This window comes from Lacerta agilis, chromosome 8 (assembly GCF_009819535.1).
Source record: "Lacerta agilis isolate rLacAgi1 chromosome 8, rLacAgi1.pri, whole genome shotgun sequence".
Taxonomy (NCBI): Eukaryota; Metazoa; Chordata; class Lepidosauria; order Squamata; family Lacertidae; genus Lacerta; species Lacerta agilis.
Window position 1 is genome coordinate 54,381,305 of NC_046319.1, and position 10,238 is coordinate 54,391,542.

General features: G+C 45.6%; 1 protein-coding gene across 2 annotated transcripts; it reads left to right on the plus strand.

Moving 5' to 3' along the window:
- Positions 1 to 1,044: 1,044 nt before the first annotated feature.
- On the plus strand, positions 1,045 to 5,738 carry NDUFS5 (NADH:ubiquinone oxidoreductase subunit S5). Of its 2 annotated transcripts, none has more exons than XM_033157573.1 (3): positions 1,045 to 1,144; positions 3,823 to 4,040; positions 5,570 to 5,738. In XM_033157573.1, exons 2-3 carry the CDS (start codon positions 3,825 to 3,827, stop codon positions 5,672 to 5,674), a joined length of 321 nt encoding a protein of 106 aa, XP_033013464.1. In that variant the 5' UTR covers positions 1,045 to 1,144; positions 3,823 to 3,824; the 3' UTR covers positions 5,675 to 5,738. The 2 variants fall into 2 exon arrangements, with proteins under 2 accessions (XP_033013464.1, XP_033013465.1); XM_033157574.1 differs by having other exon boundaries at positions 1,061 to 1,148.
- Positions 5,739 to 10,238: the final 4,500 nt, after the last annotated feature.

The window sequence follows — 10,238 nt, forward strand, 5'->3', positions numbered from 1 at the left end:
TTATGTTTCTCAAACCTTAAGCCATTCCTAATTCATCTCTAGTCAAGGTCTGAACACCTTTGCACAGGTTAAAGACAGTCCTGCCCAATCAACGTGCACTGACTGGTGTGTACAGAAACAAACAAATCTGATACGAATGGAGCCGTGCTGATGTGAACAGCAAGGAGGAAAGAGCTGCAAAACGCATCAGGGCAAGGGGGACTTCACTGGTCAAAGGGAAATGTGGGAGAAAGCATACTTCGGGAATCAATTCTTTCAAAGTTATTTGGTAGCTGAAATGGAAACAGTCCAGAGCTAGGAAGAATCTGATGGAGCTGGTCTTATAACAGAGCTGTGTGGCAATGAGAGAGCCGAGGTCTGTCCTCTGAGAAGGAGGGCACCTGCCTACCTCAATTACAACCCGAGGGAGCCTCCTCTTTTCCTCTTCTGGCACAAGGATTGGGCTGGCTGGAAATCCAAACTGGCCTCAGCCCCACCTTTGACCTGCAGCGCTAACACCTGAGTAGTACAATGCAGATTACTTTGTCTTCAGCCACACCGTCCACACCTGCGCACCCTCATAGATCACAGTTGCAATTGGGTGCGAGTTGCCAGGACTAGTGTTTAAGTTCTTTAAAAACCAGTTTATTGAACAAAATTAAACTAGAAACCTGAAGAAAAATAATAATAATAATAATAATAATAATACGTTACGTTTATATCCCACCTTTTTTCCTTTCTAAGGAGATTCCCTTCCTTCATTTAATCCGTACAACGACCCTACAAGGTAGTTTAGGCAGGGGAGGTGTATGGGGATTTGAACCCTGGTCACCCAAAGTCTTAATCCGAAACGCTCACCACTACACCTTACCGTCCAACACTCCTGCTGCCCGTTCACGTTCTGGCTTTCTCAGCCCGTCCCTTGACGCCGCTCTCGCTTCCCTCCCACCGGCAGAGGGCGAGGAGATTCGTTCTTAAAAAATGGTTTATCCAATGTAAGCCCGGAAGTTAACTCCTGAGACGGCGAGTCACTCTTCATTTTTCTGTTCTCTGGTCTCACGTACACGTAATCTGAGCGGAATCCGGCTTTACGTCAAGCCGCGACTGTCGTGAAAGCGAGGGGCACGCCTGACGGCAGCAGTGTCGCGAACGCTCGCAAGGACAGGTAGGTAACGAAGGCCGGGGGGGGGGGCTGTTACTCAGATGGAAGGGGCGGGGGGGTTGTGTGGCAAGGGTATCCATTTCACTACCCCACCCCTTCTGCCTGCGGCGGGGAGGGACAAACTGTGTAGCAAAGTTCCCTGCAAGATAAAAATGCAGAGCCATTTGAAGCACGTTCTGGGTTCTGTTACCTATGCCTTTGGCGGAAGGGTGGGCGGTAGTCTGAGGGAGGGTCGCCCCCAGAAGAGCTTGCTGCTCCTTGAGGCTCCCTCAGTCCCTAGTGCATGATAGCGCCCAGGCTGGTCGAGGTAGCTTAGAAATGCCGTAAGAATAGGTTAGAACAGTGGTTCCTAAATCTTTTTGGGATCATTCCCTCACCGTACCCCAGAAAAGCATTATTCAGAACAGCGGTTTGTACGGCCCACTACGGAAGATAGTGCAATAAAATTCAAAACAGTAACAATTAATTGCATACTTATTCAAAATTCAATTAAAGCTATTTAGTTTAATTCATTTAACAAAACTGATGAACTTGATTCAGTGATAACAACTTTTCAAAGTCAGTTAGTCATTTACACCCCCAGCACCCCCTGCTGCCTACTTTCCACCCCTCCCTAGGTAACCCACCTTGGCAATCACTGGGTTGGTTAGATGCGCTAACCATATGCTGCCTGTTTCAACAGAGGCGCTAAACCATCTCCTTTGAGGCCTATGGTAGGGCTAGCCGTGCTCCCAGATATGCTAAACTTCTGGAAACTTTGAATGAAGCCAGGTGTGTGGATGTGAAACAGGATGTAGTCTGGGAATATTTTGAAGTCTGGTGGGGAGGGGAATTTGGAGGGAAATGAATTGTTTTGAAACATCTTCTCATTAGATTTAAGCTTGCTTTAAATGTGTAAATGTTTTGGGTGTATTTGGCAAGCTCACAAATTTTACAGTTTGATATATAACGGCTTAGACTCATTTACTTAAGGGATCACCTTACCTACGTGCTACTTTGATCTGCAAAACTTTAACTTCTGCAAGTGCCACACAGTGTTGGATCCAAGTTTGAGTACTGTAGTTCCTTTAGACTAGAGTGGCAACACTCTAGCTTTAGCTGTGGAACTCCCCTCCTATTGACATGAGGCAGCAAAATCACTACAGTATATTGTTTTAGATGCCTCCTGAAAACTTTGTTTCAGTGGGCCCATTCAGGCACATGACTTGGAAACGTGTTTTAAAATTTGAATATGTTTTAATTTTATTTTTAATCATATTTCCTAGTGTTTGTCATCTTGGGCTCCTTTGAGAAGATAGTGGGAAATAAATGAAATAGTGCAGTGTTCCCAACCTTGGGCCTCCAGCTGTTTTCAGACTACAATTCCCACCATCCCTGACCATTGGTCTTGCTAGCTAGGGATGATGGGAGTTGTAGTCCAAAAACAGCTGGAGGCCAAGGTTGGGAAACACTGAAATAGTGTATCAGTTTACAGGTAGTTTAGAAATATGATTGCATTGATTTCTCCAGATGGTAATTGCAGTGTATTCAGCATTAGAGAGGGAACAGTATGGTGCTGTAACCATTAAGTCCTTAAACGTAGCTTGGATTTCTACCAGTTATGGGATTATTATTTTGAAACCATCATTATCGTGGGGGGCGGGGGGAGGGGGAGAGAATTATCTAGACTTGGAAACCTTTCCTTATTGTCAGCATTACAACATTACAACCAGACACAAAAAACCTACAATGAATGTTCACATCACAAGCAATTTTTCTTCTTCAAACTGTTTCCAAATCTCTGAGAAATAAAATATATATATGCACACACATTTGCCCATTCCTAGCCGTGTTAAAATCTTTGATTTCTCCATTGATTTCTATGGTCAGCTCTCACTTCTGTCCCTAGGGACATTTAAAAATAGTTTCTCAATGTGAACCCGGGGAATGACCTAACCAAACAGTGGAGTAGTTCTGTCTATGTGTCTCTTCCTTTGTACATCTTCTCTAGCCCCTCAGTTCCATTCCCAGGCACCCAGTTTTCATTTCTCCAGCCACTTAGTGTTCCTTGCCATTGAGTAACCTAGGGACTGAAGGTTTTCCCCATTAAAGATTGTTTGTATCATTGCAAACCTCATAATTACCCTGAGTCTGCTGATGTCACCCCTGTTTTGGTGCGAGTGTGTGTGTGGGGGGGGGAGAACTGTACTGCAGAGCTAGCACACAGCCCTGGGTGGGCTTTCACCCCCATAAAGGTGTGGGCAGGTGCTGTGGCTGTAGCCCTACTTCCTGCTCCTCCTCATTACTTGGTGCAATGGTACAGTGAGTGATGCCAGCTGACCTCACCTCAGGTATCTCCTAGACATTGCCATGTGTGCTATCCATATCCTCCACCTGAGGATGCGTTAGGCAGTGTTTTCTAAAAAAGGAGAAGAGAAAACATATTAAATTGGGAATATTTTATTCATCCACCACTGCCACTTCAAAGATGAAGGCACTCAATCATCAGATTAATTTGTTCCTGCTTGAACATGCTCACCTTAAAGCCTTTCTTCCCAGAACTTCCTGCTTCTCTCTCCCCTAGTCTGATGTCCCCCCTAAGGAGGATTTCTTCCTGAGTCACCTGGCTGCTCTTCAGCTACACACCTAGCTATGCACATTTAGGATCATTTCTTTATTGGTGTTTTTTTCTCCCCCCTCAGCCATGCCAGTTCTCGATATCCAGAACCAGCTGGGCATTGATGTTGACAGGTGGTTGCTCACTGGGAGTGCCAAGCAGCCCCACAAGCAGGCCAGTTTGTGCTTTGCCTTTGAGAAGGAGTGGCTGGAGTGTGCTGATGGCATTGGGTCCGTAAGGGCAAAGAAGGAGTGCCAGCAGGAGATGGAGGATTTTGCTGAATGTCTAAGCAAGAAAAAAATGGTGAGTGGGAGACCTGAAGCAGGGACCCAGGGTCAGCAAGCGGGCATCTGTGTGCGAGGAAGTATTTGTCTGTTTGCTTTTCTTATTGCTGGAGTATCTGCAGTAGTTGACTGCCTTTTCCCATGTGCTGCTTGAAAGAGATGGTATGGACAGTTTTGGGGAGAATAGAAATGTAGTAAGTTTGCTTTCCCTAGGCAGAAGTTATTAGCAGGCAGCTCATTTCAAAGGCAGAATTCTCTTGTATTTCCATCCATCCTTGATGCCATGCAGAGCTACCATTTGTCTTCCCAACATGAGGTGCAAAGGAAAGAGAAGCAGCTGTGCTTCCTTCTCACAGCAGTGAGAACATTAGATTGGTAGAGTAATTCACAGCTGCAGTTAGTGTGGGTGTAATAAACTGATTTGTAATTGAGCTCCAAAGCAAATGGTTGACTTGGGGGTAAGGGAATAGCCCTTACTCTATATGCTGTTAACTGCAAGCAGGCTCTGCGTTTTGTGCACTAATGTTGGGGATCCATTGGTTGACCACCCAGGGGCAGGGCTGATGTGTGAAGCTGCCTTGCAGTGTAGTCAGACCAAATGGCCTGGTAAATTCTGACTCATGGGACACCTTTTGAGGTGCTATCAGGGTGGGGGAAGCAGGTGGAATTCCAAAGTGTAAGCTCCGTTGGGTTTGTGGATGTAAGCTGGGAGAAACGTTAAAATATTTTGCAAGCTGCAGCTTGTCGCCATCTTTCAATGTAATTGGTCCACCCCTTTGAATGTTTTCATCATGCAACGAGAGCGAGGTATTGCTGCTTCAGAGCCTCTCTCCTCTCCTTCCCCAGCCCCATCTGTTGTTAACAAAACAGCCCATCCCTAACTGGGCTTCTCACATCTCCATAGCTGAGAGTGCAGAGTGAACATCTTGGTCAGCTGTGCAGGCACCTCAGGAGCCTGGCAGACCAAGATCATTTTGTGGCAAGTAGAGAATAGCATGCCATCTGGAGGGCAACCATGTGTGGGAGCCCATCAAAGCCTTTCGCTAGTAAGGTACCTCCTGGCTCTCACTCTGCACCTTGATGCTGAAAGATTCTGACACTTTGACCTAAAGAACAGAACTGCGAGACTGAGAGTAGCAGAGTTGTCAGTCTATTTGAACTCAAGATCGGCTTATAACCCACCCTAAAAAAAAATCTCGTGTATGTCCGTTTTCCCCCCCTTCTCTCCCCACCCTGATCTGATCTCTCTACACTTGTATAGAAGAGAATATTTGGGCAGGTGCAACTTCTCACAAAGGAGTGGCAAAGCCTTCCCCTGTTGCAGTCTCCTCTTTTGCACAATTTTTAAAGGGAAAGAGGTTCCATGTTTTCCCTTGCATCTGGTCACCTTCCAGTGAGTTGGAACACGTTAAAGGGAGTGTTAAATCTGAGACCTTCAGCAATGGGAGCATGCTCCTTTATAAATCCCTACGTGCTCTGACCTGCTGGAGAGGGCAAGATTTAACTCAGAAGGTGACATCCCAACTCTCTCTTCTGTTCCTTTGGCAGGTGAAGCGAATGTTGGCGATTCAGGCACAGAGGGAGAAGCTGATAAAGGAGGGAAAATACACCCCTCCGGACAACCATTCTGGCAAATTGGACCACACACCTTGAACTTCTGCTGCTTATCCTGGAGGAAGCAGAGCAGGAGCCACTTCCCAGTCTCTCTTCCCCTTTTCTTTTTTTAAAGAGTTCTATCACTAATGTATCAACAACTTCTGCCTAGGGTGGAGACAATTGACTTTATTTCCTTTAGCTGCCCACTGCTCCTCTCTTGTGTTTCTAGTGAAGTGGCAGACTGTTCCTGGCTTGAATAAAACCTGTTTGGGTCTTGAACATTAAGCCTGAGGTTGTTTTCTCCCCCCCCCCCATCTTTGTTATTACAGAGCTGCAAGTAGCCATTTGCTTGGACTCTGTGAAAGTGTGGAATGCACAACATGGAAGATGACCACCTCAGTCAGAGAACATGGCTGGGGAATCGTGTGTCGTTCCTGATGTTTCTGGAATCCCAACTCTCAGCAGCCCACACAGCCTAGTGGTCAGGATTGATGGGAGTTGTAGTTTAGCACCACCAAGAGAGAGGTTCTGCATCCCGATCTAGGTGCTGAAAATGTTAGCTTCCTTCCACCACTTGTTCCTGCTGTCTCAGACAAGCCTGTCTGTTATTACACTTATATACCTGGCTTCTCTCAAGGAGCTCAAGATACACAGTGCCCTCCCCTTTCTATCCTCAGAAAAAAATGTGTGAAAGAGGTTAGGCTGAGAGAGGTTGACTGGCACCAAAAGTCACATAATAAGCTTCATGGCTGAGTGAGGTTTTTAACCTTGCCCAGTTCTAGTTTGGTGCTGTGGTTCTGTCAGATCTTTTGCTTCCCACCCACACACCCCCATCTATGTTTTCTGCTACTTCCCATCTCTGTGCATCAACCCAGCTCCCTCACGTTCCTCTTTTGGTGAAGTTTGCCATGAGGAAGACATATTTTTGGGTGCCAATAATGAATGCAGTATAAGAAAACAAAAGGATCTGGATTGACGGCCGATGGGCTTCTACAATCTGTTGGGCAGCCCTCTTGCACCATGGATTGGAGTTGTGGCCCATGTCAAGTTAACAGGAGGGTGTGTGAGTCATTTGGACTCTTCTCCTTGGAGTAGCCCTGTGCTGACCTCTCCTTTCGGCTTGTTCACTTCCATCTGATCAGACTCTTCCTTCCTCTTGGATTGCAAATTCACATCTTTTCTAGCAGAGGGCCATTGGACAGAGGGTGTTGCCCCCACAGGCTCTACAGTCCCTAGCACACACTCATGGCCCTGCATAAATAAATAGCAACCATTTTTCTTCTTACAGACTTCTTAAGTGGGGATCCTGTATTGAGTAATTGAATTCTCAGAGAGTGATGTCCCACTCTAACACAGAGAGTATGCAATAGTTATTTGTGGCAAAAAGGCTACCAAATTGCCCAGAGTTTTTTGTTTTGTTTTGTTGTCAATCAGTAACTTGGGAAGTTTTGTTATTGGCGGAGGCCAAGGGCTTCTGGGATTTCATTCAGGGAAAGAGGAGGCCTCTGTGCATTTGGGTCCCTACCAATCTTCTGCTTTCATGCTTGGTGGAACCCTCTTTTCTCTCCCTCAAATCCCTTGTCTCTCTCTAGCCAGCCAGCTATATCATTTTAGGTGCTGTCATGTAGTTTTGCAAGTCTGAGGTATGCAGGGACCAGCTGTTTGGTTGCTTGATCTTCTGCAATACCTGTATTGAGATTTAAAGGATTTGGGGCAGTTTTAGCTGGAGCAACTCATGTTTATTTACAGGTAGAGAGCTCCAGGCTGGGATTCTGTTCCCTTCTGCCATACCTACCAGCCTAGAACTGTCATCTGTCATCTGCTGGGAAGCATGGAAATGTTGCTTTTAAACCTTACCTGCCACTTCAATCAAGTCACACTGTTCCCTGGTTGCTCCATATTTACCTTTCTGACAGGTGCTCTCCCTCCCCCCCCACCTTTGTCTGCCTGCCTGCCTGTCTTTGTAGATACATAAAGATTAATAATAGGGGCTGTGTCCCTGCTCACACTGCTACCCAACCCCCAGCCATTCCCCCCTCATATTAACCCATAGAGCTTCGCCTTCTCACCCCATGCAACTTCTAAGCTTGCTTTTCACTCCATTTCTGAAGCCACTTCTCTCATATTCTGCAGCCCCACTTTGCATCCATTTTCTGCTTCACCCACAAGTTCATGCCACCTCCTTTTTTGCCCCATTTTTTCCTCTCTACCCTACTCACTTTTCTCAACTCTCCCTTGCACACAGATCCCCCCCCCCATTTCCATGCATTCCTCCTCTACCTTGTTCAGGTAAAGATCCTAGAACAGATAATCAAACAGTCAGCCTGTGATCACATCAAAAAGGATGCTGTGATTACTAAGACCCAGCATGGGTTTCTCAAAAACAAGCCACGCCAGGCAAATCTCATTTGGTTGATCATGAGAATGTGGTAGACAAAATGCTATCTTGATTTCAGCAAGGCTTTTGATGAAGTTACTGTTAGGTGGATTTGTAGCTCATTGACTGACCATACCCAAAGAGTGCTACAGAAGACAGAACCGGGATTAAAGGTTGCCTTAACAGATTGGAGAACTAGGCCAAAACTAACAAAATGAATTTCAGTAGGAACAAAATGTCAGGTTCTACATTTAGGCAGGAAGAACCAGCTACACAAATATAAGATGAGGGATATCTGACTTATACTACTTGCAGATGTGAAAAGAATCTAGACTGCAACATTAACCTGATGCAACAGCAAAAAAAGCTAATGCTATTCTGGGAGGAGAATACAATAGCCATCTTCAAATATCTGAAGGGCTACCACATGGAAGATGGAGCAAGCTTGTTTTCTCCTGCTCTGGAGGGTAGAACTCGAACCAATTGCTTCAAGTTACAAGAAAGTAGATTCCAGCTAAATATCAGAAACACCTTTCTGACAGTAAGAGCTGTTTGACAGTGGAGTGGAGTCCTTCAGAAGGTGGTGGACTCTCCTTCATTGGAGTTTGTTAAGCAGATGGTCGTCTGTCATGGATGCCTTAACTGAAATTCCTGCATTGCAGGGAGTTGGGCTAGATACCCTTGTGGTCCTTTCCAACACTACAATTTTATGATTTGAAGCTAGCGCAACAAAGCCTCTCCCAGCTCCATTCTCATGGCACTCAAACCTTGTTTTAAACTCACTCTTTCCCTCGGTGTTACCCCATCATCATTGTACTCTGCAATTTTTTTAAAAATCACTTTTTCTCTGTTTCCTTTATTCAACTCTTTGCTGTTATTTAAAACCATCATTTTAAAACTTTCCTTCTCTTGCCCATGCAAATCCAAGACTGTGATGCAGTGCTGCAAAACCCTCTAATTGTGTGTGAGTGAGTGAGTGAGTGAGTTACGTCCCACATTCCAACTGCCATATACTAATATTTAAGCGATACTCAAGGGAGCGGGTGGCGTTGTAGTCTAAACCACTGAGTGTCTTGGGCTTGCTGATCGGAAGGTCAGCGGTTCAAATCCACACGATGGGGTGAGCTCCTGTTGCTGTGTCCCAACTTCCGCCAACTTAACAGTTCGAAAGCACACCAGTACCACTGCGGCAGGAAGGTAAGTGGCATTTCTGTGCAGTCTGGCTTCTGTCACAGTGTTCTGTTGTGCCTGAAGTGGTTTAGTCATGCTGGCCACATGACCAGAAAGATGTTTGTGGTCATACGCCGGCTCCCTCGGCCTGAAAGCAAGATGAGCACCGCACCCCATAGTCGCCTTTGACTGGACTTAACTGTCCAGGGGTTCTTTACTAATATCCAATCAGTGGACCCAAATATGGACCCTTATCTAGCCAAAATGGCCCCATTCTCTCTCAAGAAGGAAGTCTCAGCATGTTTGGGGGAAATTCAAAGATTGCAGCAATACAATACATTAAATGTTTAGGGAAGAAAGCCAGTGAGGTCTGAACATGCTCAGTGGGTGCACGATGCTGGCTAGTGGGAGTGGTGGAAAACAGTAAAGTATGCTGGCTGGGGTTGATGGGAGTTGTAGTCCACCAACAACTGGAGGGCGCCAGGTTGGTAGAGGCTGAAATAAGTATCCTGGAAGAGGGCATATTTGGCTAGGACCATCAACAGACTCACTCTTGGCTGCAACATTTTATTACAGCTTCTACTGGGTCAGGATTAATTTTGCATGCAAAGTGCCCTATAGCACAGAGTCCCTCCAGCAAAACTGGGCTCCCTGTGATGATATTATCACTAATGTGGAAAGTTCCCAAAACAAATTGGGAGTACAAATCATTCAGCCTCAGAAATGCCCCCTGCCTGCCACCCCCCAGCTCCAGAGAGGATGAGAGTAGGGGAAATGGGTGAGGGAGAGGCCAAGTAGGACCTTGTGCATTTGATCTTTTTTCATTGCTAAATCTTCACCCTTGTGTGACTTGTTTCATTCATTAAGAATGAATTTCACGGGGTGTGAGTGTGAGACACATTTAAGAAATACAACAGGGGAAAAAATCAAATACCTGTACATTTTTTCTTGTGTGTGTCATACATGAGATGTTATATAACTATTATCTAAGGTATGTATGTTAGTGTGTGGCTGGTGGTTGTTAGAGACCCAACACCCATTTTTTTTTCAAAATTTTGCATTTTAAACCCGGAA

Coding starts and splice junctions, on each gene's coding strand:
- NDUFS5 (XM_033157573.1), top strand. CDS start 3,825: ATGCCAGTTCTCGATATCCAGAACCAGCTGGGCATTGATGTTGACAGG. Junction 4,041..5,569: donor GTCTAAGCAAGAAAAAAATG/GTGAGTGGGAGA, acceptor TTCCTTTGGCAG/GTGAAGCGAATGTTGGCGAT.